The sequence below is a fragment of the Umbelopsis ramanniana genome (assembly GCF_025399195.1).
Source record: "Umbelopsis ramanniana AG unplaced genomic scaffold K450scaffold_25, whole genome shotgun sequence".
Lineage (NCBI taxonomy): Eukaryota > Fungi > Mucoromycota > Umbelopsidomycetes > Umbelopsidales > Umbelopsidaceae > Umbelopsis > Umbelopsis ramanniana.
The window spans coordinates 246,127-267,424 of record NW_026252111.1 but is presented as its reverse complement, the minus strand read 5'-3'; the positions used below and the strand labels follow the sequence as shown (position 1 = coordinate 267,424).

Genomic DNA, 21,298 nt, shown 5'->3' with positions numbered 1-21,298 from the left:
TTTTTTGTACACTTCTGCAGCTTTAAGAATGTCTCAACCAAGAGGATTCGCTGGCATGTTTGGCAGTGCTGTGGCCAAATTCACTGACGTTCGCCCTTTAGATTCAGAGAACACCGGCATGGCAGAAGCTGGACGAAAAGCTGGAGGAAAAGCCGACAGAATTACGAGAAAAGCCCGAAAACAACAGCTTGCCAAACGTCCGTCGAAAGGCGGCGCAGCCCTAATGTCAGACGATATTGAAATGAAAGGAACAAAGCCCACTGGCAGAGGAAAATTGTGAGTACATGTGCTGTATGTTGACAAGCATCACATTCTATCCAGACTCAACAATTCATATGCAGTGATCCATACAATCGAACCAGCAGAAGAGCAACGTTCACCAGAGACGTCGTGCATGGAGCCAAAGAACCAAAAGAAGTAGTGGTAAGATTCAGTATTTTTCGGAATATCAAACCAATGAACTAGAGTCGTTTCACGGTGTTAATTGAATGTTGGTTTCCGTTACAGATTACCGGTTGGGCTGAAGGAACAGAACATAACTTGATCTCATTTCTACAGCAGAAATCAAAAACGCCATTTGCAACACTTGCAGTCCAAATTTTAGATGGATCTCTACATATCATGGTGGAAAATATTGTTATTGCTAAGAAAATCCAGCGTTTGACGGGCTATGCCTATGAAAATCGTCAGGTAGGGTATCAAATTGGAGAGTGTATAATCTACATCAGTGGCATTTTGTTGATTGGTTCTTTTACAGCTTTCTATTTTCGTTGTAAATGATGATCCGTCTTTGATTGAAGAAGGCACTGGAAAGAGTACTGTGGATGTTCTACGCTATTTCTTGTCTAGACGGTGGAACGCGGATTCGAAATATCTCAATCTAGAAGCTATAGCGGATGATGCCATCCTGCAAGATGCTGGCATCGAGCCTCTTAAAAAGGATGACTCCAACAATGTGGGATCAGCTCTTATGAAGCTAGCGGGGGAGATGTTTCCTGAGGTGGGTCATATTTTCATTTTCATTCGTGTTGAGAGCTTTGCATTAGATTAATCATGCAATTTATAGGTTATAACGATATCGTTTGCTCGAAATCAACTTGAAAAGTTGAAGCCGTTTTCTCTTTTGGCAAAATTCATACCCAATGTACAGCATATTTCTTTCCAGCAAAATAATATTAATAACGTCAATCAGCTGAGTTTACTTAGTGGAGGAGGAGGTAAACTGGCACAGCTCAAAGAGTTAATTCTTACCGAGAATCCCTTCCGAGAGAAGTTTCTCCAAAAGGATGCTACCGGCGCGACATATACAAGGTAATGGATTGTCCATGTAAAACATTGTTGTTTGACAGAGTTAACATTTAAAAATGATAGTGAGGTCGTAAAACTATTCCCAAATCTTCAAATCTTAGACGGAGTTATGATACACAACGAGAAACAACAGCAAGATTTACCAATACCATGCTTAGAAGGGTTCACAGACAGCGACCCAACACGAATTCTGTCTGAAGCGTTTGTCGAAATGTAAGCGAAGCCATCCTGGGATCCGTAGAATATATGCATATAAGATGATCTAACTTACTCGGAATAATCAGGTTTTTTGAAGCCTTTGACAGCAACCGTAGTCTCTGTGGAAACATGTATGCTCCAGACGCCGTATTCTCTGTGACAACGAATATGAAATTGGCTTCATCTAAGGCGCTGACGAAGCAGGAACGACAGGCTATGAAGAAGAATGATGTAGGCACGTGGGAGTCATTTCATCATAAAGCTACATCAGCCAAAACGAGTAAGTAGATTCAGCGAGAGGTTGCTGCCCGTCATAACAGTGCATAGATCTAATGATACTGCGATTTTCTAGAAGCGCTGAAGAACATTTGCTGTGGCCAACCCATGATAACTGAAGTGTTGCCAAGGCTACCCACGACAAAACATAACCTTAATAGGAAGGAGTTATTGGTGGACGCATTTGTAATTAATGTTATACCGGGATTTGCCAATGCCTTGCAGCTTAGCATTCATGGTGATTTCACTTCAGGTATGTATAATTTGATGTGGCACCGTGCACTTCCAGCTCCATTAACTAAAGTTGAACGCAGAACAACCAATCAAAAAGACGTATTCTTTTGACCGAACACTCCTTATTGCTCCTTCTCCTCCAGGCTCAACGTAAGGACTCGAGCATGAATCGTCTTGGATTATGAACCATTGTATTCACGCAACCTCCCATTTCAGGTCACAAATGTATAACGTCCCTTTTATTATTCTGAATGACCAGCTTTGTGTACGAGACTATTCCAATCCGGACAAGTGGCGCCTTCAGACGTCGACACGTAGCATTGCTGAGGTAGATGAAGTAAAAAGTCAATATGAAACGATATTGACGCGTACTAATAAGATCTTGTAGGTCGACGTGAAGCAACAGATGGTTGCTGAAGTTCAAAAGATGACGGGACTGAAGACGGAATTTGCCACTCAGTGTCTTGAAGAAAATGGATGGGACGTTCAACAAGCATTTACATCGTATCAACAGCTTCAGGTATGTAAAAAATATGGAGGTAGTGACAACCAAGTCCACGTATTAATGAATTGGCACTCATAGGCCTCGGGAACCATACCAGCTGAAGCATATCTAGGTTTGTGAGAGGGGATTCCGGATATAGCAATTCCCTCCAAACTCGATAGCCAATAAAAAAAGCCAAGTTTGCCAAGTTTGCCAACGCTTGGAAAACGCGATTGACAGTCCGCATAGCGACGTTTAAAAAGTGTGATTTGTTTTTTCCAATGGCTGGCTAACTTCATATTCAGCAGCCTTTCTTTGTTAACAATGGATGAGACTACACCTTTAGTGGCCAAATCGACTAAAACACATTGGCTCCGTGTTAAACCATCGCCATGGGTTTTGTTACCACCATTATTCGTCCTTGGCTGCTCAATTTCCATGCTGCAGGGTCCACTTGTTCAGTTCGTCATAGACCTTATTTGTAGTCGTATCGACAGTACCGAAGCCATCAGGCGACCTCGCGAGCAATGCAATGCCGACTCTGCCGTACAAGCACAAGTATCGAATCTGATGATGTGGGTGACCGTCCTCGGCTCCGTTGTAGGTAATTGTCAAAATCACTATGAACGCAAAAGTGTCAGCGAACTATAGTACTTATCTTGGCCCTCATGACAATTCGCGACAGGTCTTTTAACAACGGCCATTTATTCGAAAATGAGCGATAAAAAAGGTCGTCGACCAGTGTTTATCATCAATGGACTGGTATGTGTCACCCAACAAAAACGTCATCGAGTCAACAGGTCTTGTTAACACCCACTTTTCAACCTTATAAAGGCCTTTGCGGCTGATCTGGGAATCACCTGCTTACTCATACGTTTCCAAGAAACCGCCTCTCCTCGGCTACTCATGGTCGGTGCAGTCCTTATGGGACTTGGAGGTGGTTCCAGCACGCTTCTGATGAGTTTTTATGCTTACAGCACAGACTGCACGCAGCCAGCCGATAGGTGAGTACATGGTTTGACCTGCCATTTGGAAAAGAAAAGATAATAAATCACGGACTTACTAATTGTGGAACCCAGAACGGTGGTATTTGGCCGACTTTTGGCCAGTTTTCTTAGCGGAAGTATGATCGGACAAACCTTATCAGGATGGATTATGGAGGTGAGTGAAATCAATACAATTGTCATGTATAAAAATTTTGACATGTATAATAACAGCTGCTTGTTTTTTTCCCTCTGTTATCGCAGCTAACCCAATCGTTGGAACCAATTGCACTCACCGCTTTGATATCGATGATTTTATGGGTTTTGGTTGTCATTTTCATTGTTCCAGAATCCAACACGAAGGCACTCGAGCCGGCAATAGAAGAAGAGGAGCAAAATAGTCGGCAGAGCATCTGGTCCAAGATCAATTTTATCTCTAGTCTGTCCATTATTTTCACTGCCAAACCAGAACTGACCAATCGCGCATCATTACCCATACTGGCACTTATTCAAGTTCTGTGCAAATGTGTTGCCATTGGTCTCGTCACCACAATTGTTCTCTACGTCTCATACGTATTCGGTTGGACACCTACTGACGTTGGATTCTTTTTGAGCTTTGAGAGCGGTGCTTCACTAGTGGGCTTGATAGTAGTTCTTCCAGCTCTAAAGAAACTGCACGAGGTTGTAGTGCCTGAAGGCGTTCACAGCATATCGAGTCGTCACTCTAGCATCGTATTGGACCTCTGGATTTGTCGATTGGGTATTTTATGTCTGGGCCTTAGCATGGCCGTCTTCACTTTGGCTTATGCTGGATGGATGATGTACCTAGGAGCCTTTTTTCAAATTGGTGGCGCACTGTACAACGCTTCGACAAAGTCACTCATGGTACAAATCGCTGGTGAAGAGAACGCAGGTCTTATTCTCGGAGCAGGTACGTGCACAATATGGAACGCGACGCATTATACGTGTATGCTAATATGGTTCGTATTTTAACAGGTGCTATTCTCGAGTCCATAACTTTAATCTTTAGCCCTATTCTGGCCAACCTCCTTTACTCTCATTTTGTCGCAACCGCGCCATGGGTTGTATATATGACCTTTAGTATCACCATAGGCGTGGCTGGCTTATTTTCCTTATTGATTCGCGTACGGTCATTGCACAGTATCTCCGTAGACTTGTAAGCCTAGAAATTTATGGTCCGGTGCCTTTTCAGCATTTTGACAATGCTCGACCGGAATTATACCCTGTATTATGCTCTTCCATGTACAAGACGCATCTTGATGTTTCTCTTCCTATGTTCATATAAACTACCTTCAAATATCATATCATGTCCGATATATTGTGCGACTCAAAATTAGCTGGCCAGACTTTTACTTGTATAACCGGCAATTTAGTGTTAGTGAGAATGTCTTTTCGAAAATTGGGGGATGGTCTTGGTTTGGAAGTCCCATGTGGGCAGATCATTCAAAGAGGATTAAAATAGAATACCGTGTGGATGTTGATCTCACGAAAGCCACCATTGTATGCAAAGGGCATTGAATCACATTAATGTAGGATGGTATACGGAAACTGCAATCTTCAGTATTATGGGGTTTATTAAAGGTAGTTATTGCAAATGGGTAGGGCTACAAGGTGAGTGAAATTTTTTTTTCTCCCTTTAAATTTTTGATACATCAAAAAAATTAAACGGTAATTAACAGTGGGGATCTGCACGATTTTCCAATTTCTCAATTCGGCTAAGTAGATCACTAAGGCTTGGACTTGAGGATGGTGTAGATTCCAACTTTGATAAACGATTGGAGCATTCGGTCAACAAACACTCCAACTTTGCATCAATTTGCTGCTGGAAAGCCTTCATCTCAGCCTCCACTATTTGCTTGACAGACTTTGCATTAAATTCGTTAATAACGTGTGCCGATCGTCTAACTTGATCATCCAAAGTTTCCTTAAGAGAACGAGTGGCTTCAATGGTATCAAATAAGTCCTCAAAAGGTCGCAAGTGTGGTTGACTATGGCGCTGTGGAGGTTGATAAGGGTATAATTGCTTTTGCTGGGATTGTACGATGGGCGGAGCTAATAGTAGCTGGTCGCTGTACTGCTTTGCAGGAGCTGTGCGCACTGCGCTGGTTTGGTCAGCATATGGAGCAGCATAAATCGTCAAAGCTCGGTGTTTTCCCGCCAAGCGTTTGGCTAGTAAAGATTGTTTCCCGGATGAACTTGAGGTGGTACTAGGATAAAAAAAAAAAAGTTAATGAGAGCGCTCAATTTCAATTAATTATAAACGAACTGGGTATTAGCCTTGGATGTTACACACCGCTTGGCCAAATGTATGCACATCCGGCCTCCGCTGCAGTGTCCCAAGCCAAATCCATACACTATTTAATAAATTGTAATATACCTTTCCACGGCGGGCGCTTTCCGTTTATTAGTGCCGTGAAAGTTGTGATGATTGGTCTGGCTTGGCGTCATGGGTGACGGGGGAGTAAGGTCGGATGGGATAAATTCATTTTCAATCATCATATGCGTACGCGAAACCCGTACATCCAACGATTTGCATAACATCTCGGCTTTTCCGTTTTGAATGTCTTGACGACTGAGGCGGCAAAGTTGACCAAGCAAGTCAATTTGCATGTAGCTTGCCAGGTCCAGTAACGCACAAGATGCTATGTAGTGATGTCCATGGGCATCTCGACGGATATAGTCGTATGAAAAGCGATAGGTTGGTGCGATGTGATGGATGGTAATGGGTTTGGAATGAAAAATGGCTTGCAGATCTTCCATTTTCCAAAAATTGTCTTCTTTGGAGTTGCCCCCCACCACGGGAGGTGTGATAGGCGAATCGAAAAAGTACATTGCAAAGTCATGGTCGTCTTGGCCATAGCATCCAATGCATAGCTTGAACAGACGCATGGTAGCAACAACAGACAGACGAGAAAAGGAAGGAAAGGAAGGGTGAGTAAAGTAAAAGGAAAGGAGAAAGGAGATTGAGAAGGCGTGTCAATCTGATGGATTTATTTTTGGCTTTGGTTCATGTTGCACATTGTGAGCTGCTTCTCATTTTTTTTTTTGAGGTACCACTCACACCATCACAAACAGTCACGTGATGTAGATTACACCCTATCGACCACCATTGATCGCAACTGTTTCAATCTTGCACTTTGTAATATTCCTGCACCATGTCATCCGATGAAGAAGATGTCGACTTGAATGAAGACTCTACTACCCAGATAGATAACGCATCAGAGGATGGGACCGACATGATGGATACCGATGGTGGGTGGTTGTTCTTTTGGTTAAGTCACCGCTTCTGTTTTTATAACTTTAACTTTTGGCTGTAACGCCTTTATTAGACCCGATGCCCTCGACAGATACACAGCAACCAAGTACTGTAGATGATACGGTGCAAAAACGCGTACTGCCTAAAATGCAACTCCACGCCAATACGTGCAAATCATATAATATTGTCCCTGTGGTACGTTTTTGACAGCTGTGTTTTTGTAACAATTCCTACGACTAAGAAAGTGGTTTGAAAGGGTGCGGCCATCCATCCCAATCCCATTTATTCAATTGCGGCTACGCGGTGTTTCAGATGGGTACTGACTGGTTCAGAAGATGGATATATTCGAAAATGGGACTTTTTTGCTTCCATGAATGGAAAAACAATGTTGACTCAGGTACAGCGGCATCAACTGGTAGACTCCATCACGAAAGCCGGCTATCTTGCATCATGGTGGGAGAATGAAGAGCAGCCAGGTAATTTATCTTTTCTTACACTGGATTGTACACGAGGATATATGGCTGAGCGTTTAATATTAGAAGAGCCGAAATTAAAGGCTGAGCCTAGCGAGACGAGTGAAGCGACACCCGCTCCTGAACAAAAATTATCCCCTGTATATAGTGTAGATATTCAATCGGATGGCCTATGGGCATTGTCTGGATTGGAGAATGGGTCCATCAATCTGGTAACGGTACGACATGACGAAGGAAAGTGCCATCATGTTTTCTGGAAGCATGCTGCCCCTGTATCAGTTTTGAGTATCATGCCTGGCGAGAGATCCTTTATAAGTGGTTCATGGGACAAAACCATTGTGGTGAGCTTTTTTTTATGGCTTTATTTTTTTTTTTGGAGACCTGTATAATAACCCCAGTTGTAGGAATGGGATTTGGATACCGGATCTGTACAGCGTGAATATGGTGGATACACTTCACAAATTTCCTCTATCTCATTCCGGCCGCTGGAAAAGGAACCTGTCACAACCAACGCCGGAGAGGATATGGAGCAAGATGCCAGTGACAAAGAGGAAACGTCAGCCAGTCAACAGGACGCAACGGATGCTAACAGCGAAACTGAAGAAACCAAGCCAGAACCTAGTGGCCCGGAGCCGTTAAGTAAAGACCCAAATATAATGCTCACCACTAGTATTGATGGAACTTGTTTACTATGGGATCGAAGAGAACCTGCAGAGGCTTCTAGACGCCTAAATCTTCCCGACAAAACGCCCCCGTGGTGTCTATCGGTAAGTTTGAGAAAATGTGAAACAGTGTACCTGAAAATTTGTGGCTAAATTCAGGGCTCATACAAACAGGCGTGCTGGAGCGCTGACGGTTCCAAAATATACACTGGACGAAGGAATGGAACAGGTAAGATGCAATGATCTCAATACAATGTTCTTCAGTGATCGATACTAATATTGCGAATACCATAGTCGATGAATATGATTTTGCAGCTCAAAAGCTAATACGATCGTTCCGAATGCCTGCAAATTCAGGACCGGTTTCGTGCGTTGCAAGTTTACCCAATGGCTCTCATATTATTTGGTAAGTGGCTTTAGTATTTCATTGAGAGGATAGAGACGTTTCATCTAACATTCGACAATACAGTGCATCAAATGATAATATACGCATGTGGAATACTTCAATAGACTCGACATTTACTATCCAACCAGGGGATGACGGAGGTTTTGTCAAACCCACTAAACTTTCATCCATTATTCCATTCACTATCCTACCTGGTCATCATGGAGCTGTGATCTCGAACATATGTAAGTTTCACTAACCAGTGGCATCGTTCACCATTGACACGATTTAACCTGAACTTTATAATGCAGTAATTGATCGCACCTCAAAGTACATGATCACGACATCAGGAACGCGTGGATGGGAAGGAACGTCTAATAATGGTTGTCTTTTGTATGATATCCAACCTGTAGTATAAATGTTGTTGAACTGTAGCCATGTTTCAAGTACAATACAAAATGTTCAAATCTTTTTATTTATTTATTTAATTGTCTGGCAAACAACACAGATCAATATTGGAGGGGAATCTGGGGAGTATCATTGCAGGAATTTAGAACCAACTATCATCTTCAACGACAGTAGTGTCGCCGTATCGGTCAGTCTCGGTGACAGTGGTCTCGTCACGGAACCATCCATCTTCTTTTTCGATGACTGTGGTGTCACCATATTGATCTAATTAGGAGTGGATTAGTAAACCACGGTCGGTGATGATATAAACGAGGGGAATTGTGTTTACCTCTTTCAATGATGGTTTCCTTGTCAGGACCGAACCAACCACCGTCTTCTTCAATAACGGTAGTGTTGCCGCCGCCGCCGTAACCACCGCCGCCGTAGCCTCCTTCATAACCACCACCACCATAACCACCACCACCGCCATAGTTATTGTCATATCTATCCATACTCTCTTCTTGTTCAAGGCGAGCCAAACGTCTGTCTTGTTCTCGGTCTTCGTCCTTCTCGTGCTCAACGACTTCTCCAATGGCAAAACCAGCGAGAGCTGCAACACCAGCACCAGCAGCAATTTTCATACCAGTGGACATACCAGGCTTCTTTTGAGGTACGGGAGGTGGGGGACTCTGTTGGTAAGGGGAACCACCGTAGCCACGGTTCTGGTCGTAACCACCACCACCAGCATAACCTTGCTGTTGGGGAGGAGGGTAAGGACTACCACCGTAGGATTGGTTCTGGGGTTGTTGTTGATAACCACCATAGCCACTTCCGCCATATGGAGAGGGGTGAGGAGGAGGAGGCGAACCGCCATACGAAGGTGGTGGCGGGGGAGATTGGTATCCGCGACTCCGTGGGTCTTCCCAGGTAGTTTGATGGGTATTGTGGTCAATGAAATAGCTATTTTGCCAAGAAAAAATGGGTTAGTTCTTCTATAGTCTGATTTTCTTGTGTGCACAAGAAAGGAGAAAACAAAAAATAAGCTTTGCGTACTATTTGCCCGAGTTCTGGTCATAACGAGCTTCCCAGCCTGAAAGCAATAAGCAGTAAAAAGTGAGATGAGGAGTCAAAGTAGTAGTGATGTACCGAGAAAAGTACCTTGAGGTAGAGGAGGTCCTGACATGATGAATTACGTTTCGATGAAAAGTAGAAGAGGAACGGATGACCGACTACTGAGCCCTTTTAATAGACCGCGCAATGGGGTGTGTGGCAGCCTATGAAATTGGCTCAATGTGGAACGTCACCTTATTTTTATTGGGGATATCAACATCTGTCTACGCTGTAATGTACCAGGGATTACTGCCTTGGCAAATTGTCCAATTGCAGCTTTTCTGCCCTTTTCTTCATGTGGCTGGCTGTTCTATTAGGATGGGGCTTGTATGAAACTTCGCAGCGGACCTCCTAAATTTCGCTCAAACTAAACTTTACGATGCGCCTATAGATTTATCAGCATCGATCGTTCCCTCTCGTCGCATGGTACATGCCATATATTGCTCTCTTTCACGCGCATGACAGCCATTGGCACAGTGTCACAGAGTAGAACTGTCCCACTCAACGACCTAACGCATTAAAAAAATAGCTCGAAAATTTTTAATATTTCTTTGTGTGTATCTCTCTATGATCATCGAGTGAATAGGTTGCAAGGCTGTAAAAGGGAAGTAATATGGCAAGGCTAGCATTTATGCCAAGCTTACGAGTTTTTGAAGCCGCTTCAAGTTCAGCTGGTCAAAGTAAAAATAGGTTCAGTACTCGGTCAAGCGCTTATAAGTCTTTTACAAAGCTACTCACGAATGAAGGCAAATAATTCTCTGAAGCTACTTCACGCACTGGAGGCAGTTCAAACGGGGTATCATCAAGCGAGACACTGTCCAGCAGCAAAATATCGTTCTTGTCGCCACTGACTACATGAGCAGCCACAACGCGCATTATCTCGTGGCTAATGGGGCTCTGCGAGACACAAGTGTGATAAGTAAATAATGTGAGCTAAAAACAGAAGGGTCTCACGCAACCTTGTTCAGACACTTTACCTCGTAGTCCGCAACATAGTAGTTTGTAATTAACTTTTGTATCTGAGTTGGTGTGAGCATCCAGCACACATCATAAATAATATGAATATCTTCCAAAGTAGCCTTCTTGAGCTGCAAAAGCTTGGTTGCTTGCATCAAATGCTCAAGCTGCAATGCTCCCTCGGGTACTTCATGGCTCTTGCACCACTCTTCCAATCGAGTGATATTATATTGGATTTGCATAGCTAGTGGAGGGGGAGAAAGGGGATGTTCAGCAATCTATCAGTCATCACCAAGCCGCTCCAGTTCAACATAACCCAATAACTTACCTCGCTTCCATGATGAAAAGTTACGTCTCATCACCAGATCGTTGAAAGTGATGGTACCAATGAGCTTGAGAAGTTCAATCAATACTTGCTGAGACACGAAGCTCTCCATGTAGTAGCATCGCATGGAGTGATAAGCGGTGTTGAGGAGACTCAACAGATCATCCATGGTGAAAGCAGGTTGGCTGGACCCGATGATCTTGTTAAGGAACCGGCCAGTATCACTAGTGACGAATCCTGGAAGGGATTGGCTTTCAATCAAAGCTGGAACAGCCATCTTGTTCAATCGTCGCTTCATCTCAGTCATCCAGGCATGGAAAATGTTATCTTCCAAGCATTGAATTTCATATTTGATAGTGGAAATGAGCTTTTCAAACTCGTGCCATCCGACAGCTCTCAAACCATTCATAGAGTTCAAGTTCATCTCTTGTTCGAACTTTTGCTCTTCCTTAGAAATCAAAGACAATAGTTCGTGCACATTACTGAACCAGAATGCACAAGGAACAATGGCATCGTCTCCAGTGTAAGACTGTGGAAAAACAACGGTTAGCAAATAGACCAAAGTACAAAAACATGTTCTCAGTTCAACACCCTATTGTACAAAACCTACCAAGCACTGCTTTTGGATGGTATCCATCACTGTGTACAAAAGTCTCTCAGATTCTTGCATGTATCCGAGCTTCCACATTTGAGCAGCAGTAATGCTGATGGCGTGAGCAGGGAAGAGGACCTCCTTTCTTGAAAGGGGTGTCTGAGTACTAGCTTGTGGGATCTTAAGATGACGAATAAGACCCTCAAGAATTTCATCTTGTAAACCATCTTCATCATGAAGAATGGAGTACACAATATCTGCGGGACTGCCATGGAAGTCGTCGTCTGTCTCATCTCGTACAGCAAGTTGATCGATGGAAGTGGCCCGAATATCGACCTGGCTAACACGATCCAAGGATGTCTTGACCTTGTTCTTCTTGACATCAGCAATACTGTTACGACGATAAGGTGTGGCATTGCCGGTAGGAGAACGACCACGCTGAGCAGAGGTAACAAATCCATTCTCCTGTCGATCATATGCACCAGGAGACATACCACGAGCACGTTCGCTGACAGGAGACAAGTTGCGAAGGTTGCCATTGCTGTTGAGTGAGTTCTGTCGTCTTGGTTGATGAAGTGTTTGCGATAGCTGAGCCTTGAGGGCAGTAATCTGATTTTTCAGTTCATTGATATCGGGCTCGTCAATGTATTTGGCCATCTTATGAGAAGCTTGGCGAAGGTTAGCCACTTCATCCTTTTGCTTGGTTAACTCTTCGGTGAGACGAGCAATCTCATTGTCCTGTAGACGAATCTTATCTAGAGAGGATTGATAATTGGATTGCAAGGCATCACGTTCTTGCTGCAATGTATCCCATTCATCATTGATCTTGGGTTCTTGTAGAGTGGTTTCTAGCTCCTTTGAACGCTTGTCAAGCTTGTCGTAACGTTCAACCCATGCACGTACTTGCTGTTCAAGTTTCGCAGCCTTTTCTTGCAGAACGAGTTTCTCTTCCTTTTGCTTGGTCAGTGTCTGAGTGAGTTCCACAACCTTGCTCTCGAGCTTGTATGATACTTCCTTGAAGTGGCTGACAGAACGAGCTTCTGCCTTGAGAGCCAAAAGTTGCTTGCGGGCTTGGCGACGACGGAAACAGGTCTGAATGCGGACCACATGGTTGCGTTGAGCCTGGAACTTACGTCTAGCGGCCCATCCACGAACCATACGTTGAATCTGGATGGCTGCATTATGTTCACGAACAACAGCATGTCTCTTTCGTCCGACATAGGCAAGGACAGCGTTTTGTAGCTTGATGATAAATGCACGTCGTGCCAAGTATCGCTTACGGGTAATGTATCGTCGCCAATTCTTTTGAACCAAGATGGCAGCTTTCTCCTCTCGCAATAGCTGGAGTTTAGCTTGCCCAACCTTTTTACGGGCAACCGATTGCAGACGAAGAGCCAGGTCACGCATACGAAGATAGCGAATACGAATGATGAAACGGCGCATGTTCTTTTGTAACAGAATGGCACAGTCATTCCAACGGTCGGCTCGAAGTTTTTCGAGGTAGGCCAGTTGACCAGCTCGGAAAAAGATTTTGGTTTTACCGATTTGGTACTTGTCCTTGTCGTGAATCCAAGCATCCAGAATAACACCGGTCAAACGACGAACATCAGGTTGAACACTAGGGTCCCAATGCTTGGAGTTGACCAGAGCATAGTAGCGTTCAGCAAATTCTTCAAAGGTCCATCGTGATGGATAGCCTGCACAACTGATGCGAATGGTTTCGAGAACACCACAAGCACGAAGCTGAGCCAACACCATGTTTGGTTCAAATTCCCAAGCAACCTTGGCTTCGTTTGGCTTGATACAACGGATGTAATGGACGTTGGTTTGTCCGATGGTGTCCATTAGACTAATCAAGGATTGCTTGAAAATGGATCCAAGGGTGGGTTTCTTGATGACACTCATACGTTTATGGTTGGTTTCGCCATTAGAAGCATGGTCACCTGCATGGCTGGCATTAAGCACATCAACCAAGAACTCAAACTTGGAAGATTGCAAAAGCACCAAGTGTTCGTCGGGTACAGTGTCCTTGTTCTTGTCGAGGAAACCTTCTGATTCATACTGTACGTCGTGTGCGTAATGGACCACAGTGAAAGCAGAGTTCGAGAAACGTGGCTTTTTGAAATAATCTTTGAATCCGGGTTTATCAAAGGTAGTATACAATTTGTTGCAGTAGCCTTGATCATTACCAGAAGGTAAACGTGATTCTTCGTCAAGCAATGACAGAATTCCCATCTTGCCTTCGATCATTTCGATACACTTTTGGTTATCGCTGAACTCAATAAACTTCCAGTTAATCTCTTCCCGAATATATTCTTCTTGCTCCAGCTTGAAGACATGCTGGTTGAATTCTTGTTGCAGCTTTTCGTTGGCGTAGTTGATACAGAACTGTTCGAAAGAGTTCTTCTTAAAGTGCTCAAAACCGTAGATATCCAGTACACCAATAAACGTTCTGATCTCTTCAACGTTAGGTGCAGACAAACTTTGGTTGATAACAGAGACCAACCAATCGAATAGATTAGCGTAGACGTATTTTGCAACAGAGTCCTTGACAACTTGAGCCTGCGTAACGCTGAGATTGGTGATAATCTTTTCAGATCGGGTAATGATTTGCTTCTTGATGAGCCATTTGCGGAATTCAGGCAACTCAATACCCAATAATTTGGTAGCGGTGACAAGTGCAGGGTCTGAATCAGAAACAGCAGCGTCCGTGCGACCGGCGATTTGGATATTACCAATGTGAAGCAGAGCAGCGAGAAGACGGAAGATTTGCCATTGCATATGAACTGCGATACCAACTGTGGAAAGTGATCTTTGTGTAATCTCAAACTCGGCTACATCGTCAACACCGGGGATGGTTCCAGTGCCGCTTTGGTTAAGATAATGGAAATTGGTGAAGTCACCGAGTTCGAATTCCTTCCTTTCAGAGGCAGGAGCACCGGCACACAGCTGTAGTAAAAAAAAAAAAAAAGTGGGGGAGAGCATTTTTTAGTATACCGCTTGATCTCCTTGAATCATATCCTTGTAAATTACCTGGTAGAAAATATGGTAGTTGCGCTCGGATTCAGGCTGGAAAATCAAACGCGAACGTTCCAAAAGGTATGTTCTAATCTTTGCACCGATAATGTTTGACCCTTGGTCGAATTGAATCTATAGCATCCCCGAAGAAGGGTTATTAAAAGGAGGTAACTACTTGTTTGCATAAGGTCGTAACAAACCTCAATGTATTTTCCAAAACGCGAAGAGTTATCGTTTCTTGTCGTTTTAGCGTTACCAAAGGCTTCCATGATGGGATTGGTAGCTGTGCAATATCGGCGTTAGAAATGAGCTTATGGATGGAAAAACTCTCAGACTTTACTATGCACTAACCGAGAATCTGTTCCTCAACTTCCGTCATGCCTCCTACATCCACCTTCTTCTTCTTGTCGCTACTCTCTTTATCGTCTGCGGTAGCAAAATACCGCATAATATACTTTGCGCTTACTGTCTTACCGGCACCACTGAAAAGGTTCACATTAGTGTCTGATAGAACGTCTATACAAAAACAAGTGGTGGCATGACATACCTTTCACCGGAGACAACAATTGTCTGATTCGTCTTTTCTCGGATCATGCATCTGTATGCATCTTCTGCAATAGCGAACAAATGGGGTTCAAGTTCTCCTCTTCGTCTTCCTGAATACTGTTGAATGATGTCGGGTTCGTACAAAGCAACCCGATCGAATGGATTAGCAGCAATCAAAACAATTCCAGAGTATGTGTATATCGTTCGCTGTTGATATCTGGTTTTGATCGTGTTCAACACTGGTTATCAAAAATGGATCAGTAAACAAGCCTAACTGAGTAAGGAGAGTTTTTTGAGGAGGGTGTTCACTTACCTGCTGGCTCGTTCAAATAACTAAGACTCGTCAAATCATCTGTATTCTCCATCTTTGGGGGGTTTCTAAGAGGGGGGAGATCCGCGCCATTGTTCTTCTCCAGCTCGCTTATAGTTGATTCAAAGACATGCTCCTAGAAAATACAAAAGTGATAGGTTAGCAAGATGTGCTGAAGATAACGAGTAAAATCCAGGTTGGACGGCAAAGATGGAATAGACATATTCTTGTTTCGTTACTGGTGGTTTTTTTTTGTTGGAAACAATATGGTTGCAAAGTGCGCTTGAGCATCGGGCCCCTTGTGTGCTAATGTGACATTTCGTTTTGATGCCTGATACAAGTCCCGTTGCCATTTCTTTCCCCAGTCAATCCGCAGGCCATCGGGCTTGGGAATCCGTTGTTCATATATGAAACACTTGTTCTGCAAAGTATGACACACCGTACCTTTGAGGAATCATTATCGTCCTGGAATGTGATCTTGATGCGGCCATCTGAAGTAGTCTTTGCCTTCACAGAGGCTGAGATCCAGGCCTCTTGCTCGTCTGTAAACCACGCACGCGTTCCTGGAGTGAAAACGTCCAGGGCTTGACGCAATGCCTGTGACGAGATTTCGGTATTCGTCATGGGATGAGGATGGTCAAAGGAAGTGCGCAACGGAGGCCAAAAAGTTGAAAGGTCAGCGTGCCTGGAAATAGAATATTTTGATTTCACACCCCGCTAAGCGTAACTTGACCCACTCCTTTGCCACAGCCACCCGGTCCTCTTTGACCTTGACTGTGATATTCCAGCCTTTAAACAACTCATCCGTTCATCGAAAGTCGATTGCTATGGTAGCGTCCGTCACTATTTACTATATTATAAGAGAGAAAGGGTCGTTTGTTAACTGCTAATATGAGTGCAAGAACTACAAGATGTAAATTCGGTAGCAAAACTAGTTGAGAGAGCCAAGAGTATTCTAGCATTTACAACATGATTGGCACTTCTTGCAGCACAGCCTCCACCATTTTCTAGCGAACGACCGAGTGTCCGACGGTTGTTGATCTCGGTGAACGTGGAGTGGTCACGTTATTTGGCATGTACGGATAGAAAGGAGTGCCTTCATGGAGAAAGATATTATTTTGTTTAAACGATCACAAATAAATATGCCATCCAATGAAATAAATGCATGTGCGCCATCAACAAATGAAGTTTGTGAAGCTGAGCGCAAATAATGAAATGAAATAAACCGAGCAGCAGTGTTATAAAATCATTGAACAAATATTTTCAAAGCAATCAAGCGACAAATATCAAGTTCTCAGTGTCTTTAATTCCACATAACAATGCAACTTGGAACAATCCTTACGATTTTTTTTTTAAAAACTTTTTTTAATAGAAAATGATATTTACTTGCAATGTCAACAAAACGCAAATTTTTTAGGCTCACGATGTGGATATTTTAGATACACTTGAAATGATTAGAAGCAGGTGAGAGATGTGAGGAAAATGCAAAAAGGAATTTTTTTTAAGAAGAAATAGTCATGAATCCTTTAAGCAAACAACTTCTTCTCGTGACTGTGGAGGCCGTGGACACCACCTTCAAGCTGAGCAGAAGCAGTACGCTTCTCGAAACGGACAGTGCCATTATCAACACCTTCACGGAAAGCCTTGATGCTAGTGACACCAATGTCTTGAAGACCGTGTTGAAGACCGGTAGTGAGGTAGGGAATGAACTTGCGAACGGAACCCTTGTCCATGACAGTACCAACAACACCTTGAGCAACCTTGACACTGTCACCTTCAGAGAAATAACGCTTGGTAGCAGCGTTACCATCCTTGGAGGAGACCTTCTCCATAGCGTCAATGGAACCCATACCTCTGTACTTCTTGAGGCGCTTGCCCTCATGGTAAAAGTATTCACCTGGAGATTCGGTGGTGCCAGCCAAAAGACCACCCATCATGACAGCAGAAGCACCGAGAGCAACAGCCTTGGTGATATGACCAATGTTTCCAATACCACCATCAGCAATGGTGGGAACACCAAAGCGGTTAGCGAATTGGGAGACACGGTAGACAGCAGTAGCTTGAGGGCGACCAACAGCCATGACTTCTTGGGTAATGCAAATGGAACCAGAGCCCATACCAATACGGACACCATCAGCGCCAGCAGCAATAAGATTGGCACATTGTTCACGGGTAACAACATTTCCAGCAATGACTTCAAGGTCCTTGAAGGTTTCCTTGACCCACTTGATCATTTCGATTTGATAAATAGAGTTGCCTTGGGAAGAGTCCAAAACAACGACATCCAAACCAGCTTCAACCAACTTGTGAAGACGCTCACGATCATCGGGACGAGTACCAACGGCAGCACCGCAAAGCAATTGCTTGGAGTGAGGAGACTTGGAAGCCAAAGGATAAGTCTGGTTCTTAAGCAAATCGGAGCGAGACAACAGAGAGACCAAGTTACCGCTCTCATCAACGATAGGGAGCTTTCCCTTTTTGGAAGAGCGGAGAATGTCATTGGCCTGTTCGAGGGTAACACCCTGCTTGGCAGAGACAACATCGGTGGTCATAATGTCCTTGACAAGAGAAGCATCGTCATCATGGAATTGAATATCACGAGCAGTGACAATACCAACGAGCTTTCCATTCATCTTGCCAGAATCTATAGTAAGGGTTGATAAAGAGATTAGTCATCAGAGACAATGGATATGGGACAAGTCATTTCTTCTTCATCCCAAATACAATGAAAAAGGTGTGATATGATCAGAACCAAAAAGTCTCCACAAGGATACCGCCTCTTTCGAGGTACTCCATTAACGGAAGAACGAAAGTTAAAAGGTTTAAATGACTCATCCTCCAAACCAACCTTCTTATATGCAAATGGGATGATGAAGAAATGTCCTCAAAAAGGTTTTCAAGAAACTTACCAGTGATGGGAATACCGCAGAAGCCATATTTCTCCTTGATTTCCTTGACGTCAGCAACAGTGTGTTCAGGAGACAAGACCATAGGATCAGCAATGAAACCGTTCTCAAACTTCTTGACCTTGCGGACCATGTCGGCTTGTTCATCAGCGGAGCAGTTGTGATGAATAATACCAATGCCACCCAAGAGAGCCAAGGAGATAGCCATATCAGTCTCAGTGACAGTGTCCATAGGGGAGGACATGAAAGGAGTCTTGAGAGTGATGTTCTTGGTGATCTTGCTTTCAAGAGAGACCTTGGAAGCAGGGAAGTCAATGAGGCCAGGAAGAATCAAAAGGTCATTGTAGGTGATGCCTCCAGTGAGCTTCTCGTCCATCAATTCTTCGGCAGAGAGACCATCGCGTTGCTTGTATTCCTTCAAGTAGTCATTAGCCTTAGAGCAATCCAATAATTGTTGAGTGGACATGACGTGTTTATTGATAGTAGAATACAAAGATTTTACAAAAGTGAAGGGGGTGTTATAACCCCCCCCTCTAATTCAGAGGTGAATCGCTCTATCTTTTATAGACTTTCAATTAGAACACCGCTCAGCCTTTTTCAAAGCAAAAATTTTTTTTCTTGCGTGACTGTTCACAACGGGACTGACTTCAACAGGTTCAAACCAGTGTGTCAATTCACAAAAGCTTTGCCAAACTGGTAAAGGCACGTGTTGTGTCTATGTGAGCTGGACCCTTTATACCCCATGGAAGTATAAAGCTCTTATCGTTGAGATACATGGTATAACATGATCAGTTGTTCCGGTGGCATGTAACGCAACAGCCAAGTCCGCAATCAGCCTAGAGATTGGCGAAAATGATAAGACTCGGCAAAATTCCACAGGGTACAGCTTTTGTTTAGTAAGCGTAAAAAACGTAACAAAAACTTGTTTTTATCAGGACGACAGTGGTAAGGTGTGGGAGAATTGGTACAATGCATTGGTTGTATTTGATTTTATAAAAGCAACATAATCCTTATATAAAATGCTCATCTATGACTTTTGCTGCGGCGCGTTCATTTTTTAACTGTTTAGAAATTCCGCTGCTGGTTTCATATTTCATCCACTTGGTAGGGTCGTCCATTTCATCTCGCACTACAATAGTGCCTAGATCCGGTTTGAGACCAACCACCTGAGTTTCCAGAGCATATTGCTGCCAGTGATGAATCAGCTCCTTTAGCTTTTCTGGTTCTTGTTCGGCAAGATCAGTGGTCTCGCCCGGGTCGACAGACAAGTTGTATAATTGCCAAGCTTCAGGCCCGAAAGGCTTGTTTACAAAATTGATTTTCCAGTTTCCTTTGCGAAGAGCTCCGTTTCCTATCAATTCCCAGCCGGTAACATGGTCGTCGTCGTGGATATGTTCTGCTGACCCATTGAGATATGGCACCCAAGACGAGCCTCGCATACTGTTTACTGACCGACCGTTATAAGTACTACCTGGCTTCTCGATTCCAGCAAGTTCCAGAAGGGTAGGCATAATATCCATCATGGTACAGAACTCGTCACAAATGCTAGGGTTACCAGAACCGAGCGGCTTCATGATGAGAGGTACCCGAACACCTCCTTCTGTCGAAAACATTTTAAACAGTCTAGATGGCGCTGTTGCTGCTTGTGCCCAGCGCGAGCCATACCACACAAAGCTATCCTTTTGTCCGATATTGTCCAGTGAGTTGTTGTAATACTTCTCGATATGAGCAGTGATATTGTCGCCTATCACAGGTAACATCTCATAACTTGCTCCTTCAGCACCATTATCTGAGGCAAAAAAGATCATAGTGTTGTCATACAAGTCATTGTCCTTGAGATAGGTGATGACTTTTCCAATGTTCTCATCCATGCGATCCACCATTCCGGCGTATACCTCCATTGCCTTTGCTGACTTGGCGCGTGTAATGTCATCCATGTCTTCCCACTCATTCGAACCTGGTGCTACGACGGGGTGCGCTTTCACATCCGCTGAAGCAAGACCTTCCCGAATGAGTCCTTGGAGACGTTTTTGTCTTAGAGCTTCAGGGCCATCCGTATATACCCCTTTATACCGACTGGAATTTTCCTTGGGTGCCTGCAGAGGCCAGTGTGGGGCTGAATAAGGCAGATAGGCAAAAAATGGCTTGTCTGTAGGTCGCTCCTCAAAATACTGCAGAAGCTTGTTGGTGTAGTGATCAGTAGAGTAAAAGTCATCCGGCAACTTTGAGTTATCGACATATTCGCGATCTTCCATGTGTAAGGCAGCTACAGCGGTATCGAAGAACTTAGGTGATATCCCATTTTCTTCAATTTGAGGCTCCCAGCCATAGTGGTTAGCGCAACCGGGTAGTAAGGTGAACGCTCGCGTAAAGCCACGAGCGTTAGGAGAGTACTCGGGACGTAAACCAAGATGCCATTTTCCTGACATGATGGTATGGTATCCTCCATCTCGCAAAACCTCAGGCAATGTTGCAACGTTATCGGTAAGGTAGCCTTCATGACCTGGCTTTCCTTGATGTGCTGGGCTGTTACTGGTAAATTCTACCAGCTGTCCAAGACCTGTGAGATGGTGATCTGTGCCGCTCATGAGCATAGCTCGGGTTGGAGAGCATGCAGCTGCAGCATGGAAATCCTTGAACCGGACACCAGTTCTTCCGAGCGAGTCGAGGTTGGGAGTCTTGATTTCACCACCAAAGCATCCCACATCGGAAAACCCAAGGTCATCGGCAATGATAATCAGAAAGTTTGGTCTGGCTGGTGCCATAATGGTTAACTATGGAATGAATGAGGGGTAGTCCAAAGTGGTTTTGGCAGTGGAATACAATTTATATCGTTTCTATGGGCAAAAACCTTCTTTTAGCCGCGA

At 43.9% G+C, this 21,298-nt stretch overlaps 8 protein-coding genes across 8 annotated transcripts; 3 read left to right on the top strand and 5 right to left on the bottom strand.

Moving 5' to 3' along the window:
• The first annotated feature begins 8 nt into the window (after positions 1-8).
• K450DRAFT_240039 (uncharacterized protein) lies at positions 9-2,733 on the top strand. Its single transcript, XM_051588868.1, has 12 exons — positions 9-276; positions 363-423; positions 508-690; positions 758-1,000; positions 1,067-1,311; positions 1,372-1,521; positions 1,593-1,786; positions 1,859-2,035; positions 2,097-2,166; positions 2,233-2,344; positions 2,405-2,536; positions 2,600-2,733. Exons 1-12 carry the CDS (start codon positions 29-31, stop codon positions 2,639-2,641), a joined length of 1,857 nt encoding a protein of 618 aa, XP_051444989.1. The 5' UTR covers positions 9-28; the 3' UTR covers positions 2,642-2,733.
• K450DRAFT_240036 (uncharacterized protein) lies at positions 2,647-4,678 on the top strand. The gene is made up of 6 exons (XM_051588867.1): positions 2,647-3,104; positions 3,186-3,262; positions 3,335-3,504; positions 3,580-3,661; positions 3,748-4,414; positions 4,480-4,678. The coding sequence occupies exons 1-6, from the start codon at positions 2,825-2,827 to the stop codon at positions 4,662-4,664; spliced, it is 1,461 nt and encodes a 486-aa protein (XP_051444988.1). The 5' UTR covers positions 2,647-2,824; the 3' UTR covers positions 4,665-4,678.
• A 350-nt stretch (positions 4,679-5,028) lies between these two features.
• K450DRAFT_240033 (uncharacterized protein) lies at positions 5,029-6,459 on the bottom strand. Its single transcript, XM_051588866.1, has 2 exons — positions 5,882-6,459; positions 5,029-5,711 (listed from the first exon to the last, which is right to left on the bottom strand). The coding sequence occupies exons 1-2, from the start codon at positions 6,391-6,393 to the stop codon at positions 5,177-5,179; spliced, it is 1,047 nt and encodes a 348-aa protein (XP_051444987.1). The 5' UTR covers positions 6,394-6,459; the 3' UTR covers positions 5,029-5,176.
• A 170-nt stretch (positions 6,460-6,629) lies between these two features.
• Positions 6,630-8,933, top strand: K450DRAFT_240027 (uncharacterized protein). The gene is made up of 9 exons (XM_051588865.1): positions 6,630-6,756; positions 6,834-6,955; positions 7,017-7,236; positions 7,303-7,574; positions 7,638-8,000; positions 8,070-8,124; positions 8,190-8,301; positions 8,365-8,525; positions 8,592-8,933. The coding sequence occupies exons 1-9, from the start codon at positions 6,660-6,662 to the stop codon at positions 8,696-8,698; spliced, it is 1,509 nt and encodes a 502-aa protein (XP_051444986.1). The 5' UTR covers positions 6,630-6,659; the 3' UTR covers positions 8,699-8,933.
• On the bottom strand, positions 8,590-10,155 carry K450DRAFT_240022 (uncharacterized protein). Its single transcript, XM_051588864.1, has 4 exons — positions 9,826-10,155; positions 9,721-9,757; positions 9,017-9,627; positions 8,590-8,952 (listed from the first exon to the last, which is right to left on the bottom strand). The coding sequence occupies exons 1-4, from the start codon at positions 9,848-9,850 to the stop codon at positions 8,831-8,833; spliced, it is 795 nt and encodes a 264-aa protein (XP_051444985.1). The 5' UTR covers positions 9,851-10,155; the 3' UTR covers positions 8,590-8,830.
• Positions 10,156-10,190: 35 nt separating this feature from the next.
• K450DRAFT_240017 (uncharacterized protein) lies at positions 10,191-16,177 on the bottom strand. Its single transcript, XM_051588863.1, has 10 exons — positions 15,970-16,177; positions 15,529-15,661; positions 15,217-15,454; positions 15,021-15,151; positions 14,870-14,952; positions 14,685-14,801; positions 11,670-14,600; positions 11,063-11,588; positions 10,755-10,978; positions 10,191-10,674 (listed from the first exon to the last, which is right to left on the bottom strand). The coding sequence occupies exons 1-10, from the start codon at positions 16,147-16,149 to the stop codon at positions 10,489-10,491; spliced, it is 4,749 nt and encodes a 1,582-aa protein (XP_051444984.1). The 5' UTR covers positions 16,150-16,177; the 3' UTR covers positions 10,191-10,488.
• A 635-nt stretch (positions 16,178-16,812) lies between these two features.
• Positions 16,813-18,963, bottom strand: K450DRAFT_240008 (uncharacterized protein). Its single transcript, XM_051588862.1, has 2 exons — positions 18,435-18,963; positions 16,813-18,169 (listed from the first exon to the last, which is right to left on the bottom strand). The coding sequence occupies exons 1-2, from the start codon at positions 18,895-18,897 to the stop codon at positions 17,052-17,054; spliced, it is 1,581 nt and encodes a 526-aa protein (XP_051444983.1). The 5' UTR covers positions 18,898-18,963; the 3' UTR covers positions 16,813-17,051.
• Positions 18,964-19,385: 422 nt separating this feature from the next.
• On the bottom strand, positions 19,386-21,270 carry K450DRAFT_294611 (uncharacterized protein). The gene has a single exon (XM_051593603.1). The coding sequence runs from the start codon at positions 21,194-21,196 to the stop codon at positions 19,442-19,444; it is 1,755 nt and encodes a 584-aa protein (XP_051444982.1). The 5' UTR covers positions 21,197-21,270; the 3' UTR covers positions 19,386-19,441.
• Between the last annotated feature and the right edge of the window lie 28 nt (positions 21,271-21,298).

Bases quoted from the DNA above. Each gene is read 5' to 3' on its own strand.
- K450DRAFT_240008 (XM_051588862.1), bottom strand. From the start codon at position 18,897: ATGTCCACTCAACAATTATTGGATTGCTCTAAGGCTAATGACTACTTG. The intron at 18,170-18,434 runs GTAAGTTTCTTG...CCCTTACTATAG, and splicing joins CTGCGGTATTCCCATCACTG to ATTCTGGCAAGATGAATGGA.
- K450DRAFT_240027 (XM_051588865.1), top strand. From the start codon at position 6,660: ATGTCATCCGATGAAGAAGATGTCGACTTGAATGAAGACTCTACTACC. The intron at 6,956-7,016 runs GTACGTTTTTGA...GTGGTTTGAAAG, and splicing joins CATATAATATTGTCCCTGTG to GGTGCGGCCATCCATCCCAA. The intron at 7,575-7,637 runs GTGAGCTTTTTT...CCCCAGTTGTAG, and splicing joins CATGGGACAAAACCATTGTG to GAATGGGATTTGGATACCGG.
- K450DRAFT_294611 (XM_051593603.1), bottom strand. From the start codon at position 21,196: ATGGCACCAGCCAGACCAAACTTTCTGATTATCATTGCCGATGACCTT.
- K450DRAFT_240039 (XM_051588868.1), top strand. From the start codon at position 29: ATGTCTCAACCAAGAGGATTCGCTGGCATGTTTGGCAGTGCTGTGGCC. The intron at 277-362 runs GTGAGTACATGT...CAATCGAACCAG, and splicing joins CCCACTGGCAGAGGAAAATT to CAGAAGAGCAACGTTCACCA. The intron at 424-507 runs GTAAGATTCAGT...TTTCCGTTACAG, and splicing joins AAGAACCAAAAGAAGTAGTG to ATTACCGGTTGGGCTGAAGG.
- K450DRAFT_240017 (XM_051588863.1), bottom strand. From the start codon at position 16,149: ATGACGAATACCGAAATCTCGTCACAGGCATTGCGTCAAGCCCTGGAC. The intron at 15,662-15,969 runs GTACGGTGTGTC...TGTATTTTCTAG, and splicing joins ACGATAATGATTCCTCAAAG to GAGCATGTCTTTGAATCAAC. The intron at 10,675-10,754 runs GTAAAGTGTCTG...TGTGTCTCGCAG, and splicing joins ACTATGTTGCGGACTACGAG to AGCCCCATTAGCCACGAGAT.
- K450DRAFT_240022 (XM_051588864.1), bottom strand. From the start codon at position 9,850: ATGTCAGGACCTCCTCTACCTCAAG. The intron at 9,628-9,720 runs GTACGCAAAGCT...TTGGCAAAATAG, and splicing joins GACCAGAACTCGGGCAAATA to CTATTTCATTGACCACAATA. The intron at 8,953-9,016 runs GTAAACACAATT...ACTCCTAATTAG, and splicing joins GGAAACCATCATTGAAAGAG to ATCAATATGGTGACACCACA.
- K450DRAFT_240036 (XM_051588867.1), top strand. From the start codon at position 2,825: ATGGATGAGACTACACCTTTAGTGGCCAAATCGACTAAAACACATTGG. The intron at 3,105-3,185 runs GTAATTGTCAAA...AATTCGCGACAG, and splicing joins CGTCCTCGGCTCCGTTGTAG to GTCTTTTAACAACGGCCATT. The intron at 3,505-3,579 runs GTGAGTACATGG...TGTGGAACCCAG, and splicing joins TGCACGCAGCCAGCCGATAG to AACGGTGGTATTTGGCCGAC.
- K450DRAFT_240033 (XM_051588866.1), bottom strand. From the start codon at position 6,393: ATGCGTCTGTTCAAGCTATGCATTGGATGCTATGGCCAAGACGACCAT. The intron at 5,712-5,881 runs GTATATTACAAT...TTTTTATCCTAG, and splicing joins AAAGCGCCCGCCGTGGAAAG to TACCACCTCAAGTTCATCCG.